Below are 19,886 nucleotides of genomic sequence, written 5' to 3' on the forward strand. Positions count from 1 at the left end.
TTGCAGCAAGCACATCCCTGCTTCCGTATTCAAATCCTCTTGCAATGAAGGCCAGCATACAATTTGTCTTCTTCACCGCCTGCTGTACCTGCATGTTTACCTTCAGTGACTGGTGTACGAGGACACCCAGGTCTTGTTGCACATTCCCTTCCTAATTTATAACCACTCAGATAATAGTCTGTCTTTTTGTTTTTGCTACCAAAGTGGATAACCTCGCACTTATCCAAATTATACAGCATCTGCCATTCATTTGTCCAATCATTCAACTTGTCCAAATCATACTGAAGGATTTCTGCATCCTCCTTACAGCTCACTCTCCCACTCAACTTGGTGTCATCTGAAAATTTGGAGATATTACATTGTGCTCCCTCATCTAAATCATTAATATATCTTGTCAACAGCTGGAGTCCGAGCACCAATCCCTGCGGTACCCCACTAGTCACTGCCGCCAATTTGAAAAAGATTTGTTAATTCCTGTTCTTGGTTTCCTGTCTGCCAACCAGTTTTCTGTCCATCTCAATACATTACGCTTAATCCCACGTGCTTCAATTTTACACGCTAATCTCTTAAGCGGACTTTGTCAAAAACCTTCTGAAAGTCAAAATATATCCACTGACTCCCCTTCGTCAACTCTACTCGTTACATCCACAAAGAATTCCAGTAGATTTGTCAAGCATGACTTCCCCTTCATAAATCCATGGCGACTCTGTCCCATCCTGCCACTGTTTTTTAAGTGCTCAGCTATAAAATCTTTGATAATGGATTCTAGAATTTTCTCCGCTACCAATGTCAGGCTTACTGGTCTATAATTCCCTGCTTTCTCTCGACCTCCATTTTTAAATAGTGGAGTTACAGTAGCTACCCTCCAATCTGCAGGAACTGTTCCAGCGTCTATAGAATCCTGGAAGATAATATAATAATAATAATAATAATAATAATCGCTTATTGTCACAAGTAGGCTTCAATGAAGTTACTATGAAAAGCCCCTAGTCGCGACATTCCGGCGCCTGTTCTGGGAGGCCGGTACGGGAATTGAACCTGCGCTGCTGCCTTGTTCTGCATTACAAACCAGCTATTTAGCCCACTGTGCTAATCCAAGCCCTGGTGATACCACCAATGCATCCACTATTTCTGGAGCCCTTCCTGAAGTATTTTGGGATGTAGATCATCAGCCTGTGGGCATTTATCGGCCTTCAATCCCATCAACTTCCCCAACACCATTTCTTTACTAATATTGATCTCCTTCAGTTCCTCCCTCTTACTAAACCCTCTGTTTCCCAACATTTCTGTTATCTGATTTGTGCCCTCACTTGTAAAGACAGAACCAAAGCATGTATTTAGTTACTCAGCCATTTCTTTGTCCTCTATTATACATTCCCCTGTTTCTAACTGTCTTCACTAATCTTTTTCTCTTCACGTACCTATAGAAACATTTAAAGTCAGTTTCTATGTTCCCTACAAGCTTATTCTCGTACTCTATTTTCCCCTTCTCAATCAATCCCTTGGCCCTTCTTTGCTGAATTCTAAACTGCTCCCAATCCTCAGACCTGTTATTTTTCTTGTCCAATTTGTATTCTTCTTCCTTGGGTTGAATATTATCTCTAACTTCCCTTGTAAGCCGTGGTATGGCCACCTTTCCCATTTTACTTTTGTGCCAGACAGGAATAAACAATTGTTGCAGTTCCCCCATGTGCTTCTTGAATCTTTACCATTGCCTATCCACTGTCATCCCTTTAAGTTCCCCAATTGATCAAAGCCAACTCACGCCTCATATCAACGTAGTTTCCTTTATTAAGATCCAGGATCCTAGTTCAGAATCAACTACTTCACTCTCCATCTTGATAAAAATTTCTATCATATTATGGTGACTCATCACTAGGTTGCCAATGATTCAATTCTCATTACACTGTACGCAGTCTAGGATGGCCTGTTCTCTAGTTGGTTCCTCAATGTATTGGCCAGAAAACCATCCCGTATATACTCCAGGAATTCCTCCTCTACGGTATTGTGGCTAATTTGATTTGCCCAATCTATCTGCAGATTAAAATCACCCCGATAGTCCTTTATCGAATGCATCTCTAATTTCCTGTTTAATGCCATTACCAACATCACTATTACAATTTGGGGTCTATATACGATGTCCACTAACATTTTTTACCCCATGGTGTTTCTCAGCTCTAGCCTTACAGATTCCATATTGCCAGAGTTAATATCCTTCTTTCCTATTGCGTTAATTTCCTCTTTAACCAGCAATGCAACCTTTTCTACCCCTGGATATTCAGTTCCCATCCCTGGTCACCCTGCAGCCATATCTTTGTTTTAATTATGTTTGGTTAGGCTGCGGTTTATGAACCCAGCTAGTTATTGTAAAACAAAAGCAAAACACTGCAGTGCTGGATAACAAATAAAAATAAAAAATGCTGCAAATACTCAGCAAGTCAGGCAGCAACTGCGGAGAGAAAAACAGAGTTGGCAGGCACTATTCTCCCGCCATGTTATGAACGGGTGAATTGCAGCAGGCCCAAAATTGATGGCACCTCACCGGGGCGGGGGGGGGGGGGGGGGAGGGGGAGAAGAGACGAGAGATCTCAGAGGCATTAGGGCCCCCCAGGTGGTCTGGGACAGGGCATGTTAGTACCCCGGCATTTCCCCTGCACCTGGACACCCGTGGCACAACCAGCCTGGCAACCTGGCAGTGCCACCCAGGCAACTTGGTTAGTCCAACCTAACACTGCCAGACTGCCAAGCTGACAGTCGAAGGTGCCCAGGTTCCCGGTTGACATGGACAAGGGTCAGGGCCTGGGGGCTCCCTGATTTCTGAGGAGCTGATCCTGCTGTCAAGTTCGCCTCTCCAATGTTGGAAAGATCTCAAAGTGTGGCCTTGACGGGAGAAACTCCCAAAGGCTAAAAAAACTTGGGCTGCAACTTAGCATTGCAGTTGTCGTGAAACACCTTGCCAAACACGTCCAAGATCGCACTATTTTCTGGTGAATTTCACCCAACATTTCAGATCAATGACTTTCATCAAAATATTGTCTAAATTGCTGACTATATCCAGCATTTGCTGGCTAATATTATTGTTATGTTGGACAGCTAAGCTTAAATGTTGCATTTAAAAAAGGCAACAATTTAGTTAGAGAAATGTTATACTGTATTTTGTAACTTTTACAATAATTTAATGCATCAAGTTTGGATTTCACAAAGAAATTACGGTAAGTACTTTCATTTAAATAAAGTAGGACATGATCAAAGTCAGTTCACAGCAGCTAAGTGTGAGTTCATTCAATATGGCTAATTTATTGAATGAACAACTGAACTCCAGTTTCAAATGCCAGTCATGAGTTTACCAGTGAAAAAAGCTCCAAGTTGTAATTTTCTGTAGTATTTCTTTCAATTTTAGCCTAGATGATCCAGACCTAGATTTTGGGGATGCTCATCCATCAATAATTGTTCAAAAGAAGGATTAAAACAAAGGAATGATAACAATGTTGACATATTAGAAACCCATGTACCCTTTTAACTGTACTCCCCAGGAATGACTGCATGATGTGATCTATGAATATAATATTGACCATCAGTCACCACATACATCGTCTCTGGGTTTGATTTAATTTATAAAGCGTAAGCACTGTTGGTTAAAACTGAACACATATATAGTAATCCACAAGGCAATCTGAAATTGCAATAGATAACAAATCCCCTTCTTCGATAAGGACAAAAGAGAACAAATGACTCAAATAGTCGAGACATATTCATTTATAAATAGGCTGTCTGAGTGTATCAATGCAATGAATGGAATTTTTGAGATTTCTGAAAACTTTTGAAAATTCATGAAAGCAGACGCAAAGTCAACTCCAAACAGGAACATAATCAGCATTTCACACTGGAAGTTGAAAATAATTTAAATGAAATAATAGTTGTAGAGACACATTAGGCACCTGATAAAAGTTCATGGCCAACTCACTTAACTTTTTTTCTTCTTTCCTGAGCACATAAGTTCTGAAAACTTCCAAATCTGTCTTGCTCAAAAAGGGCTTTCACTGGCTGAAAATAAACTCCAAAGGCCTATTTACCAGCCAACGAAAACCCAAATTTAAAATGCCAAAGTCAATCTTGAGAAGTACATTTGAACATGACAATAGTCTGCACTGTAACTCAACTTAAAACATTACATTACATATTAATATTTCATCTTGTTTCACACCTGTAACAAAGACTGAATAACCTACCAAGTGTTGCAGCAAGAAGTCGATGCACGATGATATCAGCGTAACGGCGAATGGGTGAAGTGAAGTGAGTGTAGAGAGGCACATTGAGTGCATAATGGTGGAAGAATGCTTCATCATGATGGACTCCAGTACAGTAGTACCGCGCCATCTGGAAAGAGATTGAATACACTTATGCAGAGGTTGTCATCATTACATGTAAAACAAAGAAGAAAACTTGTTCTTGCACCTCAGAATCTATGTGACAGCAGAGTGGGGTGGAGAGCTGTGACACTGGGGTGGGGTGGAGCTGTGACACTGGGATGGTGTGGAGCTGTGACTGGGGTGGGGTGGAGCTGTGACACTGGGATGGTGTGGAGCTGTGACACTGGGGTGGTGTGGAGCTGTGACACTGGGGTGGTGTGGAGCTGTGACACTGGGATGGGGTGGGGCTGTGACACTGGGATGGGGTGGGGCTGTGACACTGGGATGGGGTGGAGCTGTGACACTGGGGTGGTGTGGAGCTGTGACACTGGGATGGGGTGGGGCTGTGACACTGGGATGGGGTGGGGCTGTGACACTGGGATGGTGTGGAGCTGTGACTGGGGTGGGGTGGAGCTGTGACACTGGGATGGTGTGGAGCTGTGACACTGGGGTGGTGTGGAGCTGTGACACTGGGGTGGTGTGGAGCTGTGACACTGGGATGGGGTGGGGCTGTGACACTGGGATGGGGTGGGGCTGTGACACTGGGGTGGTGTGGAGCTGTGACACTGGGATGGGGTGGGGCTGTGACACTGGGATGGGGTGGGGCTGTGACACTGGGATGGGGTGGAGCTGTGACACTGGGATGGGGTGGGGCTGTGACACTGGGATGGGGTGGGGCTGTGACACTGGGATGGTGTGGGGCTGTGACACTGGGATGGTGTGGAGCTGTGACACTGGGATGGGATGGAGCTGTGACACGGGTGGGGTGGAGCTGTGACACTGGGATGGGGTGGAGCTGTGACACTGGGGTGGGGTGGAGCTGTGACTGGGGTGGGATGGAGCTGTGACACTGGGATGGGGTGGAGCTGTGACACTGGGGTGGTGTGGAGCTGTGACACTGGGGTGGGATGGGACTGTGACACTGGGATGGGATGGGGCTGTGACACTGGGATGGGGTGGAGCTGTGATTGGGATGGGGTGGAGTTGTGACACTGGGATGGGGTGGAGCTGAGACACTGGGGTGGTGTTGGCCTGTGACACAGGGATGGGGTGGAGCTGTGATTGGGATGGGGTGGAGCTGTGAAACTGGGATGGTGTGGAGCTGAGACACTGGGATGGGGTGGAGCTCTGACACTGGGATGGGGTGGGGCTCTGGCACTGGGGTGGTGTTGGCCTGTGACACAGGGATGGGGTGGAGCTGTGATTGGGATGGGGTGGAGCTGTGACACAGGGATGGTGTGGAACTGTGACACTGGGGTGGGGTAGAGCTGTGACTGGGGCGGGGTGGAGCTGTGACACTGGGGTGGGGTGGAGCTGTGACACTGGGATGGGGTGGAGCTGTGACACAGGGATGGGGTGGAGCTGTGACACTGGGATGGGGTGGAGAGCTGTGAGACTGGGGTGGGGTGGAGCCGTGACACTGGGATGGGGTGGAGCTGTGACACTGGGGTGGGGTGGAGCTGAGAGACTGGGGTGGGGTGGAGCTGTGACACTAGGGTGGGGTGGAGCTGTGACACTAGGGTGGGGTGGTGCTGTGACCCTGGGGTGGGGTGGGGCCATGATACTGGGATGGGGCAGAACTGTGACTGGGGTGGGATGGAGCTGTGACACTGGGGTGGTGTGGAGCTGTGACACTGGGATGGGGTGGAGCTGTGACACTGGGATGGGGTAGAGCTGTGACTGGGGTGGGGTGGAGTTGTGACACTGGGGTGGGGTGGAGCTGTGAAACTGGGGTGGGGTGGAGCTGTGACACTGGGGTAGGGTGGAGCTGTGACACTGGGATGGTGTGGAGCTGTGACACTGGGGTGGTGTGGAGCTGTGACTGGGGTGGGGTGGAGCTGTGACACTGGGATGGGGTGGAGCTGAGAGACTGGGGTGGGGTGGAGCTGAGAGACTGGGGTGGGGTGGAGCTGTGACACTGGGATGGGGTGGAGCTGAGAGACTGGGGTGGGATGGAGAGCTGAGAGACTGGGTGGGGGGAGAGCTAAGGGACTGGGTGGGGTGGAGCTGTGACAGTGGGATGGGGTGGAGCTGTGACAGTGGGGTGGAGTGGAGCTGTGACAGTGGGGTAGGGTGGAGCTGTGACACTTGGATGGGGTGGAGCTGTAACAGTAGGGTGGAGTTGTGACACTGGAGTGGGGTGGAGCTGTGACAGTGGGGTGGTGTGGAGCTGTGACTGGGATGGTGTGGAGTTGTGACACTGGGATGGGGTGGAGCTGTGACTGGGATGGGGTGGAGCTGTGACTGGGATGGGGTGGAGTTGTGACACTGGGGTGGGGTGGAGCTGTGACACTGGGGTGGGGTGGAGCTGTGACACTGGGGTGGGGTGGAGCTGTGACACTGGGATGGGGTGGAGCTGTGACACTGGCGTGGGGTGGAGCTGTGACACTGGGATGGGGTGGAGCTGTGACACTGGGATGGATGGAGCTGAGAGACTGGGGTGGGATGGAGAGCTGTGAGACTGGGGTGGGGTGGAGCTCAGACTGGGGTGGGGTGGAGCTGAGAGACTGGGGTGGGATGGAGAGCTGTGCGACTGGGGTGGGGTGGAGAGCCGAGAGACTGGGGTGGGGTGGAGAGCTGTGCGACTGGGGTGGGATGGAGAGCTGTGCGACTGGGGTGGGATGGAGAGCTGAGAGACTGGGATGGTGTGGAGCTGTGACACTGGGGTGGGGTGGAGCTGTGACACTGGGGTGGGGTGGGGCTGTGACACTGGGATGGTGTGGAGCTGTGACACTGGGATGGGGTGGGGCTGTGACACTGGGATGGTGTGGAGCTGTGACACTGGGGTTGGATGGAGCTGTGACACTGGGATGGTGTGGGGCTGTGACACTGGGGTGGGATGGGACTGTGACACTGCGATGGGGTGGAGCTGTGATACTGGGATGGGGTGGACCTCTGACACTGGGGTGGTGTTGGCCTGTGACACAGGGATGGGGTGGAGCTGTGATTGGGATGGGATGGAGCTGTGACTGGGATGGTGAGGAGCTGTGACACTGGGGTGGGGTGGAGCTGTGACACTGGGACGGGGTGGAGCTGTGACACTGGGGTGGGATGGAGCTGTGACACTGGGGTGGGGTGGAGCTGTGACACTGGGATGGTGTGGGGCTGTGACACTGGGATGGGGTGGAGCTGTGACACTGGGGTGGGGTGGAGCTGTGACACTGGGATGGGGTGGAGCTGTGACACTGGGGTGGGATGGAGCTGTGACACTGGGGTGGGGTGGAGCTGTGACACTGGGGTGGGATGGAGCTGTGACACTGGGGTGGGATGGAGCTGTGACACTGGGGTGGGATGGAGCTGTGACACTGGGGTGGTGTGGAGCTGTGACACTGGGGTGGGGTGGAGCTGTGACACTGGGGTGGGATGGAGCTGTGACACTGGGGTGGGATGGGACTGTGACACTGGGATGGGGTGGAGCTGTGACACTGGGATGGGGTGCAGCTGTGACACTGGGGTGGTGTGGAGCTGAGACACTGGGATGGGGTGGAGCTCTGACACTGGGGTGGTGTTGGCCTGTGACACAGGAATGGGGTGGAGCTGTGATTGGGATGGGATGGAGCTGTGACACTGGGGTGGGATGGAGCTGTAACACTGGGGTGGGGTGGAGCTGTGACACTGGGGTGGGATGGGACTGTGACACTGGGGTGGTGTGGAGCTGAGACACTGGAATGGGGTGGAGCTCTGACACTGGGGTGGTGTTGGCCTGTGACACAGGAATGGGGTGGAGCTGTGATTGGGATGGGATGGAGCTGTGACTGGGATGGGATGGGGCTGTGCCACTGGGGTGGGGTGGAGCTGTGACACTGGGGTGGGATGGAGCTGTGACACTGGGGTGGGGTGGAGCTGTGACACTGGGGTGGGGTGGAGCTGTGACACTGGGGTGGGGTGGAGCTGTGACACTGGGGTGGAGCTGTGACACTGGGGTGGGGTGGAGTTGTGACACTGGGGTGGGGTGGAGCTGTGACACTGGAATGGGGTGGAGCTGTGTGACTGGGGTGGGGTGGACAGTTGCATGACTGGGATGGGGCGGAGAGCTGAGTGCGTGGAGTGGGGTGGAGCTGAGATACCTTGGTGAGGTGGAGAACTGCGAGGCTGAGGTGGGGGGAGAGCTAAGGGACCGGGGTGGGATGGAGAGCTGTGCGACTGGGGTGGGGTGGAGCTGAGAGACGGGGGTGAGATGGAGAGCTGAGAGACTGGGGTGGGGTGGAGCTGAGAGACTGGGGTGAGGTGGAGAGCTGAGAGACTGGGGTGGGGTGGAGCTCAGACTGGGGTGGGATGGAGAGCTGTGCGACTGGGGTGGGGTGGAGCTGAGAGACTGGGGTGGGATGGAGAGCTGAGAGACTGGGGTGGGGTGGAGCTCAGACTGGGGTGAGATGGAGAGCTGAGAGACTGGGGTGGGGGGAGAGCTGAGTGACTGGGGTGGGGTGGAGCTGAGAGACTGGGGTGAGGTGGAGAGCTGAGAGACTGGGGTGGGGTGGAGAGCTGTACGACTGGGGTGGGGTGGAGCTGAGAGACTGGGGTGAGGTGGAGAGCTGAGAGACTGGGGTGGGGTGGAGCTCAGACTGGGGTGGGGTGGAGCTGAGAGACTGGGGTGGGATGGAGAGCTGTGAGACTGGGGTGGGGTGGAGCTAAGACTGGGGTGGGGTGGAGCTGAGAGACTGGGGTGGGGTGGAGCTGAGAGACTGGGGTGGGATGGAGAGCTGTGCGACTGGGGTGGGATGGAGAGCTGAGAGATTGGGGTGGGGTGGAGCTGAGAGACTGGGGTGGGATTGAGAGCTGTACGACTGGGGTGGGATGGAGAGCTGTGCGACTGGGGTGGGATGGAGAGCTGTGCGACTGGGGTGGGATGGAGAGCTGTGCGACTGGGGTGGGATGGAGAGCTGAGAGACTGGGGTGGGGTGGAGCTGAGAGACTGGGGTGGGGTGGAGCTGTACGACTGGGGTGGGGTGGCTAGCTGAGAGACTGGGGCGGGGTGGAGAGCTGAGAGACTGGGGTGGAATGGAGCTGAGAGACTGGGGTGGGATGGAGAGCTGTGCGACTGGGGTGGGGTGGAGAGCTGAGAGACTGATGTCACCCCCTCAGTCTCCACTGCTCTAAGGAAAACAATCGATCTATCCAATCCCTCTTCATAACTAAAATTCTCCAGTTTAGGCAACATCCTGTTAAGTCTCCTCTGCAACCGTTTTGGTGCTATCGTATCCCTCCTGTAATGTGGTTTGCAGAACTGCACACAATATTCTAGCTGTGGTCTAACCAATATTTTATACAGTTCCAGTACAACCTTCCTGCTCTTAAACTCATGTGCCTTGGCTAATAAAGGCAAGCATACCATGTGCCTTCTTAACCACTGTATCCACCCATTCTGCCACCATTAAGGATCGGTGTACAGGCACACCAAGGTCCATCTGATCCTCAGTGCTTCCCAGGGTCCTGCCATTTACCTTGTATTCCCTTGCTTTGTTTGTCCTGCCCAAGTGCATCACCTCACTCTTATCTGGACTGAATTCCATTTACAACTGTTCAGCCCATCTGACCAGCCTGTCTACATCCTCCTGTAATCCAAGGCTATCCTCCTCACTATTTACCACCCCACAAATTTCTGCAACATCAGCAAACTTACTGATCACCCTCCTACATTCATGTCTAAATCATTTATATAAACCACAAATAGCAAGGGTCCCAACACTGATCCCTGCGGGACCCCACTGGACACAGGCTTCCAGTCAGAAAAACACCCCTCGACCATCACCCTCCACTTCCTGCCAATCAAACAATCCTGGATCCAATATGCCAAAATTCCGTGGATCCCATGGGCTCTTACCTTCACTATTAGTCTCGTATGTGGGACTTTATCAACAGCATTGCTGAAGTCCAAGTAGCCTACATCAAATGAATTTCCTCATCTGTACACCTGGTCACCTCTTTGAAAAATTCAATCAAGTTGGTCAGACATGACCTCCACTTACCAAAACTATGCTAACTGTTCTTGATTACTCCCTGCCTGTCCAAATGCAGATTACTTCTGTCTTTCAGAATAATAGTTCCCCCACCACTGAGTTTAGACCGACTGGCTTGACGTTTCCTGGATTACTCCTTCCTCCCTTCCTGAATAATAGCACTAGATTGGCTATCCTCCAGTCCCTCTCCTGTGGTCAGAGAGGAATTGAAAATAATTGCCAGTGCCCCTGCTACTTCCTTCCCTTGTCTCACTCAATAACCTGGGAAATATTTCATCTGGCCCTGGAAGTTTGTCTACTTTTAAGCCTGCCAGACCACTCAGAACCTCCTCTCTGTCTATGTTAATCTCTTTCATTTTATTACTCCCTAATTTCTACACCCATATTGCCCCTCTCAAGTGAACACTGGCACAAAGTATTCATTTAGAACCCTATCTACATCCAGCTGCTCCACACACAAATTACCATTGCGGTCCTTAATGGGTCCTATTTTTCCTAGTTATCCTCTTCCCCAACAACATAGGATTTTCTTTTATTTTACCTGACAGTATCCTTTCATGTCCCCTTTTTGCTCTCCTAATTTTCTTTTTAAGTTCTCCCTTTCACATTCTATACCCCTCTAAGGCTTCTGCTGTTTCGAGCCTCGATATCTGCCACAAGCCTCCCCCTTTCTCCTGATCCAATGTCATGTATCCCTCGATAGCCAGGGTTCACTGGATTTGGTGGCCCCACCTTTTTCATGATTTGAACATGTACTGTACTCTCCCTATTTCCTTCTTGAATGCATCCCACTGTTCTGTCCCAGATTTACCTCCACTCCACTCTAGCCAAATCGTATCTGCCCAGTTAAGCTTTGATCTCAGGTCCATCCTTGTCCTTTTCCATAACAATCTCAAATCTAACAGAGTTATGCTCATTGTCTGCAAAATGCTTCCCCATTGATACTTCAACCACTCGCCCACTTTCATTACTGAAAATGAAGTCCAGGACTGCCCCTCTCATGTAGGACCTTCTGCAGACTGGCTTAAAAGGTTCTCCTGGATGTATTGTAAGAATTCCGCTATCTCTAAACGTTTCATACTGCGGCTACCCCAGTTAATATTGGGCAAGTTGAAATCCCCCACCATCAGTATCCTATTACTTTTACACTTGTCTTAAATTTGCCAACATATCTGCTCTTTTATTTCTCTTGGACTGTTAGGGGGCTTTTGAAAACTTTCAGCAATGTGATTGCTCCTTTTTTGTTTTTAAGTTCTACACAAATGGCTTCAGTTGAAGAGCCTGCTTAGATGTCATCCCTCCTTACTGCTATAATTGATTCCCTGATCAAAATTCCGACACCCTCTCCTCTTTTATCTCCTTCCCTATTTCTCCTGAAGATCCTGCATCTTGGAATATTGAGCTGCCAATCCTGCCCCTCTCTCAACCATGTTTCAGTGACAGCAATTACGTCATACCCCCCATAAAAGCAAATTACTGCGGATGCTGGAATCTGAAACGAAAGACAAAATGCTGGAAAGTCTCAGTAGGTCTGGCAGCATCTGTAGGGAGAGAAAAGAGCTAATGTTTCGAGTCCGATGACTCTTTGCCAAAGCCCCATCATACCCCCCATGTTTTAACTCAATTCATCTGCCTTATTTGTCAGATTCCTTGCATTAAAATAAATACCATCCAATCTTGCCAAACTCCCTTTGTGGCTTAACGGGTCTTGATTGTGTTCTGTACATTTGCTTAACTTAACAGTAATGTTCATCACATGGTATTTACCAATGTTCTCAATAATTAATCCTAAATGTGTAAAAGTCAGCCATGGAATGAGGGTGTAGCATTGCTCAATATCATGAAGAGAGAGTGTACTCAAAAACACAATATATAAAGGAGGTGAAAATTGATAATACTGTACACAGCATAGAACAAACAGTTATTATTCAAATAAGTGTTTATTTTAAAAATGAGACCTTATATTTATGTAGTGCAATAAAACATCTCAAGGCACTCACAGGGGCATTATGAAGCAAAGCCTGACACAGCAGGCAGATGTCCAAAAGGTTTTATGGGGCAAAGGTCGAAAGAGAGGCAGCAAGATGGAGAGGATTAGGGAGGGATTCCAGAGTTTAGGGTCTCGGCAGCTGAAGGCAATGGTGGATCAATGAAAAAGTTTAAGACACCAAAATTAGAGTTCAAATATCACAGAAGGTTGTGGGGCAGAAGGAGATTACAGAGATAGAGAAGGGCAAAGCCATTAATGGCTCTGAACACAAGGCTAAGAATTTAACAAAGTGAGATGTTGCTTGACCAGGAGATAACGTAAGTCAATAAGCACAGAACATAATAAATAGGAGCGGGAATAGACAACTCATGGGAACAGGAGTAGGCCACTTGGCCCATCGAGCCTGCTCTGCCATTCAATTAGATTATGGTTCATCATCTACCTCAATGCCACTTTCCCGCATTCTCTCCATGTCCTTGATATCATTTGTCTCCAGAAATCTATTGATTTCTGGTCAATGACTGAGATTCCACATTCCAGTGGGGTAGAGAATTCCAAAAATTCAGGAAAGAAATTCCTCCTCATTTCAGTTTTAAAAGCGTACCATTTATCCGAAGATTATTCCCTTGGTTTTAGTCTCACGAGCCAGGGAAAACATCCACATCCACTTATCCTGCCCTGTAAGAATATACAAGTTTTAATGAGGTCATCCCTCATTCTTCAAAACTTTCTGGAATATAGACCCAGTCTTCCCATGTTTTCCTCATAAAACAAGCCTGCCATTCCAGGGATTAATCTGGTGAATCACTGTTGTAATCCCTCTATGGCAAGTATACCCCTCCTTACATAAGGGGACCAAACCTGTACACAATACTCCAAGTGTGGTCTCAGGGGCTTTTCACAGTAACTTCATTGAAGCCTACTCGTGACAATAAGCGATTTTCATTTCATTTCAATTCATAAAGGCTCTCTGCAATAAGACATCTTTATTCAAATCCTCTTGCAATGAATGCCAACATACCATTTGTCTTCCTGTTTTCTTGCTGCATCTGCATGCTGGCTTTTATGAACAAGGACATCGAGGTCCCTTTGGACACCCGTACTTCCCAACTTTTAAGAAATATTCAGTCTTCTGTTCTTTCTACTTAACACTTATTTATATTGTATTCCATATGCCATGTTCGAGCCCATTCACTTTGTCTCTCCAAGTCCTATTGAAGCCTCCTTGCATCCTCCTCACAACTTACATTCCCATCTAATTTGGTGTCATCAGCAAATTTATAAATGTTACTACTGATCCCCACATCTAAATCATTTATATAGATTGCGAACAGCTTTGTACCGAGCACTCATCCTTGCGATGCCCCACTAGTGATAGCCTGCCAAACTGAGAATGGTGATCCATTTATTTTGCTCTGTTTTCTGTCAACTAATTCTCAACCCATACCATTAGCCAATTCTCAATCCATATTATTATTTTTTTTAATTTAGAGTACCCAATTATTTTTTTCCCAATTTTAGGAGCAATTGAGTGTGGCCAATCCACCTAACCTGTAAATCTTTGGGTTATGGGGGTGAAACCCACACAGACATGGAGTGAATGTGAAAACTCCACACGGACAGTGACCCAGGGCCGGGATTCGAACCTGGGTCCTCAGCGCTGTAGTCCCAGTGCTAACCACTGCGCCACATGCCACCCGCAATCCATATTCAATCTATGATTCAATCTATGATTCCACCCCTCAAGCCTGCTGTGTCATTCAAAAAGGCCATGGTTAATCTGATCATGACCTCAACTCTACTTTTCTGCCCACCCTGCATAAACTTTGACTCCCATAAAAATTTCCCTTTTACCGAGGAAGCAACTGAGTGAATCTTCACTGAATTGCCTCCAAAGCAAGTACATTCTTCCTTAAATAATGAGGCCAAAGTGTATGCAATACTCTAGTGTGGTCTCACCAACACCCTGTATAATTCTAAGTAGATTTCCTTACTTTTATATTCCACCTCCCTTGAAATAAAGCCTAACATTTCATTTGCCTTCTTATTTCCCTGCTGCACTTGCATGCTAACATTTTGATTCATGTACGAGGACACCCAAATCGCTCTCTGCCACGGCATTTGGTTGCATCTCTGTTTAAATAATACTATGATTTTCTTTCATCCTACCAAAGTTGATAACCACACATTTTCCCACATTATACATCATCTGCCACATTTTTGCCCACTCACTTAACACATCTATATTCACTTGCATCTTATTTGCATCCTCACAACTTCTTTTCACAACTATTTTTGTATCATTTGCAAATTTGACTACAACACACTCTGTCCCTTCAACCAAGTCATTAATATAAATGGAAAATATCTGAGGCTGCATCACTTGTCCCCCTGTGGCATTCATTAGTTATTTTGCCAACGTGGTTATCCATTTCTTATGATTTTGTTTCCTGCAAATTCACCAATCTTCTCTCCATGATCATATATTATGCCCAGCAAAATGAGCTTGTATCTTGTGCAGTAATCTTTTGCATATAGAGATTTTAGGAGAAGAGTAGGCCACTCATCCCCTTCAGTTTGCTCCATTATTCAATAAGATTGTGACTGGTCTGATTTCAACCACGGGCTTACCCTGATAAGCTTTCACCCCTTAGTTTATCAATAATCTATCTACCTCTCCTTGTCAAAGGCACTGTTTTCACTTTCTTTTGAAGAAGGAGTTCCAAAGACTCACTATCCTCAGAGAATATAAATTCTGCTAATCTCTGTGTTTAATGGGCGTCCCCTTTATCCACAGCACGTGACTCCTTCAAAGAACTCCAATACGTTGGTTAAACATGGATTTCCCTTTCACAAATCCATGTTGACTTAACTGCTTACCGTTAATTTTCTTTTTAAGTGTCCTACCATAATTTCATTTATAATCGTTTCTAACATCTTCCCTCTGACAGATGTTAAGCTAACTGGCCTCTAGTTTCCTGCTTTCTGTCTCCTTGACTTTTTGAATAAAGGAGTTGCATTGCAATTTTCAATCTAATGGAACCTTCCCCAAGTCTAGGAAATGTTGGAAAATTGAAACCAATGCATCAACTATCTTTTAGGATCCTAGGATGGAGTCTATCAGGACCTGGAGATTTGTCACCCTGCAGCTCCTAAAATTTGTTAAGTACGACTTCACTGCCGACTGTCATTTTCCAAACTTCCTCCCTCCCTTCCAATTGCTGATATACTGCTGTTTCTGGAGGTTGTAGCATCTTGTGCAATGGATGAAGATTTCAGCAGCCGATGACCTATGGGGCTGGTCTCATGCAATGGCACATAGGTAATAATAAACAGTTTTTGGGATTGTGTGGATACATGATGGGAAGCTAACCTCTCGGGGTCAAATATGACACCAAGGTTACTAACCGACTAGACTTGCATCAGACAGTTGTCAGCGAGAGGGATAGAGTTGGCAACGGGGAATGGATTTTGTAGTAGGGACTGAAGACAATTTGGTCTTTCCAAGGTTTAATTCAATGAATTGTCTGAACAATTAGTCCTGGACACTGAATAAATAATCTGATAATATAGCAAGGACAGATGTAACAAGAGCAGAGGATCTGAGAGAGGTGGCGATGAGGGCGGGTTGAATGTTGTCAGAGATGGTTAAATAAGTTAAGAGCCCATGGTGTTAAGGGTAAGATCCTGGCATGGATAGAGGATTGGCTGACTGGCAAAAGGCAGAGAGTGGTGATAAAGGGGTCTTTTTCTGGATGACAGTCAGTGAGTAGTGGTGTGCCTCAGGGGTCTGTGCTGGGATCACAACTTTTCACAATGTACATTAATGATCTGGAAGAAGGAACTGAAGGCACTGTTGCTAAGTTTGCAGATGATACAAAGATCTGTAGAGGAACAGGTAGTATTGAGGAAGCAAGGGGGCTGCAGAAGGATTTGGGCAGGCTAGGAGAGTGGGCAATGAATGGCAGATTAAATACAATGAGGAAAAGTGTGAAGTTATGCATGCTGGAAGGAGGCATTTAGGCATGGACTATTTTCTAAATGGGGAAATGCTTAGGAAATCAGAAGCACAAAGGGACTTGGGAGTCCTTGTTCACGATTCTCTTAAGGTTAACGTGCAGGTTCAGTCGGCAGTTAGGAATGCAAATGCAATGTTAGCATTCATGCCAAAAGGGCTAGAATACAAGACAGGGATGTACTCCTGAGGATGTACTTCTGGTCAGACCCCATTTGAAGTATTGTGAGCAGTTTTAGGCCCCGTATATAAGGAAAGAGGTACTGGCCTTGGAAAGGGTCCAGAGGAGGTCCACATGAATGATCCCTGGAATGAACAGCTTGTTGTATGAGGAACAGTTGAGGACTCTGGGTCTGTACTCGTTTGAGTTTAGGAGGAGGAGGGGGGATCTTATTGAAACTTACAGGATACTGCAAGGCTTGGATAGAGTGGACGTGGAGAGGATGTTTCCACTTGTTGGAAAAACTAGAACCAGAGGACACAATCTCAGACTAAAGGGACGATCCTTTAAAACAGAGATGAGGAGGAATTTCTTCAGCCAGAGGGTGGTGAATCTGTGGAACTCTTTGCCGCAGGTGGTTATGGAGGCTTCACTGAGTGTCAAGACAGAGATAGATAGGTTCTTGATGAATAAGGGGATCAGGGGTTATGGGGAGAAGGCAGGAGAGTGGGGATGAGAAAAATATCAGCCATGATTGAATGTCGGTGCAGACTTGATAGGTTGAGTGGCCTAATTCTGCTTCTATGTCTTATGGTCTTACATGTGGGCAGTAACACTGTTTTCAGATGACATTGCCAAGTAGCAGCATGTAGATGAAACATAGGAGGGGGCTGAAAGACAGTTCACTGGCAGAGGGAGTGGGAAGAGAACCCCTGCCAAATAATGCACTAGCTATGTCTACATAGGTAAGAATGAACAAAGTGAGACCAGTCCCATCTCACTAGATGGAATGGAGAGGCATTGTAGAGTATGATGTGGTAAACTGTGTCAAAGACAGGTAGAAGAACGACAATAGCTTTAGTCTTTCGAATGTTTTATTCCAGAAAACCTCTGCACATCCAGTATTAGATGTTGGATGAACAGCCTGATAATTTATAAAAAGCAAAGGAGTCGAGGAAGGTGGAGATGAGTTAGAGTTAGAGGTCATCAGTGTCAGGTGAGGACGGACAGTTTACTTCTTCGCAATCACATAGGATATCACTTGTGACTTTGATAGGATGTCACTTGTAGCTTTGGTTGCAGCTGTTTTAGTAGGGGAAGAAAGAACTGTCAAAAAAAACAACAATAAGCCAAACCATTTTGAAAGCAATTTTTAGTCGTCTGTTGTCAGTGAGTTTAGAATCTACAAACGTTTAGGATATAATGAATGATTTGCCAATTTCCACACTTTTGTTAATAGTACAACGGGTGATTTTGTATAGCGTTGGAACTTCAAATTCACATGTACTTTGGGAACGTAAGACTCGAAGCATCAATCTATTCCTTGCCAGTTAGCATAAATCAGTCAAAAAGCATCTATTGATTATATTCAAGCCAAACTTTTAAAGTTAATATATGAAAGGTTAGTTCTTTACAAGGACTAATATTATGAAAAGACTTAAGTTTTGAATTATGTTGTGAACACTGTACAGGCCAATAACTTTAAGGAAAGAAATTCAAACTTTCAGTTTATAGCCAAAAGGATGGCAGGACAGGATTTTGTATTTTAAAACATTTACAAATTAACAGACTAAAAACCTTATTGACTAACACGATTATTGTAGGCAACTTATACTTTAAAGCACAGAACAGAACATTTCCCTCTACTTTTGACACAGCTGGAAAACCCACTTCACAGGTGTACTTTACGGTGTCCCTGAAGTAGTAATTCGATTTTCCCAGACATAAGCCAGGTTGATTCTGAACTGCCAATGGTTTACTTCCATTCCTTTCCCAGTCTGCAACATTTAACTCAAGAACTATCTTTCATCGTGAAGTCTTTTCCTGTTGTCGGCCTGAGGCCTACAGTTGCTAATTTCTGCAATTTTGTATTTTGCATTTTATTTCTGCTCTGCTTTGATTTGTAATACTTTAAAGTAGTTTTGCATTTTTTCACTTGATAGACACTGATCTTAATTCAGCTATGATTGTGTTTTTATTAATTAATCAATAATTCTAAGTAGTGACCAGCTTTTCTAGATCTTATTTTCTCTCCGTACTGACCAGCACACAGCTGTTGTTTATGTGAAGTTTTTGGGCGCGATTCTCCGCTGCCCACGACGGTCGGAGAATAGCGGGAGGGCGTCCCCGACATTTTTCACGCCCTCCTGCTATTCTCTCCCCCCCCACGGCCGCCCCACAACACGAATTGCTGCTCGCCATTTTTTACGGCGAACAGCGATTCTCCCCAGGCCGATGGGCCGAGTGCCCAGGCCTTTACGACCGTTTTTACGGCAGCAAACACACATGCTTGCTGCCGTTGTAAAAACGGCCGCAACATGCCCGTTCTGGGCATCCAGAGCCCCGATTGGCACGGCAGTACCATGGCCGTGTCAAGGGGGGCATGGGCCCGCGATCGGTGCCCACCGATCACGGGCAGTGCGTCCGTAACGGACGCACTCTTTCTCCCTCCGTCGCCCCGCAGGATCAGTCCGCGGAGTAGCCGAGGGAGATGGCGGCCCCGCGCATGCGCGGGTTGGAGCCGTCCAATCCGCGCATGCGCAGCTGACGTCATCGTGCGCGTCAGCCGGCGTGACGCTTGGCGCGCGGACCTAGCGACGGTCGCTAAGTCCGCGATGCCGTGCTTCACAGGGCCCCGCTGCTAGCCCCGCCCGATGGGGAGAATCGGGTCCCAGGAGGGGGTGCGGAGGCTGCCGTGAAACATGGCCAGTTTCACGGCAGCCTTTACGATTCACCGCATTTGCGGAGAATCGCGCCCTTTGTTTTTCACTTTCTCAAACTTGAATGTTAAAATAAGTTTCTCAGAAATATTCAGAAGTACTATTCAGTGGCACTCTGTAACCCATGGATTATAGACCAAGTCTGAGTAATCTTTATTTTTTTGAAAAATATTTTATTTAAGGTATTTTCAAATATATACAGAACAGAATTTGGCAATTCATCGGACGGGGTATTGAGTACAAGAGTCGGCAGGTCATGTTACAGTTGTATAGGACTTTGGTTAGGCCACATTTGGAATACTGCGTGCAGTTCTGGTCGCCACATTACCAGAAGGATGTGGATGCTTTAGAATGGGTGCAGAGGAGGTTCACCAGGATGTTGCCTGGTATGGAGGGTGCTAGCTATGAAGAAAGATTGAGTAGATTAGGATTGTTTTCGTTGGAAAGACGGAGGTTGAGGGGGGACCTGATTGAGGTCTATAAAATTATGAGAGGTATGGACAGGGTGGATAGCAACAAGCTTTTTCCAAGATTGGGGGTGTCAATTACAAGGGGTCACGATTTCAAGGTGAGAGGGGGAAAGTTTAAGGGAGATGTGCGTGGAAAGCTTTTTACGCAGAGGGTGGTGGGTGCCT

General features: G+C 47.5%; 1 protein-coding gene across 3 annotated transcripts in view; it reads right to left on the reverse strand.

The window, feature by feature from the left end:
• Nucleotides 1-19,886, reverse strand: part of dis3l2 (DIS3 like 3'-5' exoribonuclease 2) — a 413,639-nt gene that overhangs the window by 22,329 nt on the left and 371,424 nt on the right. For all 3 annotated transcript variants that reach the window (XM_038817596.1, XM_038817597.1, XM_038817598.1), the window contains one exon: nt 4,230-4,377. In XM_038817596.1, the coding sequence (XP_038673524.1) occupies nt 4,230-4,377 (148 nt within the window). The remainder of the gene's footprint in view (nt 1-4,229; nt 4,378-19,886) is intronic.

The sequence above is a fragment of the Scyliorhinus canicula genome, chromosome 13, assembly GCF_902713615.1.
Source record: "Scyliorhinus canicula chromosome 13, sScyCan1.1, whole genome shotgun sequence".
In the NCBI taxonomy this organism is placed as follows: Eukaryota; Metazoa; Chordata; class Chondrichthyes; order Carcharhiniformes; family Scyliorhinidae; genus Scyliorhinus; species Scyliorhinus canicula.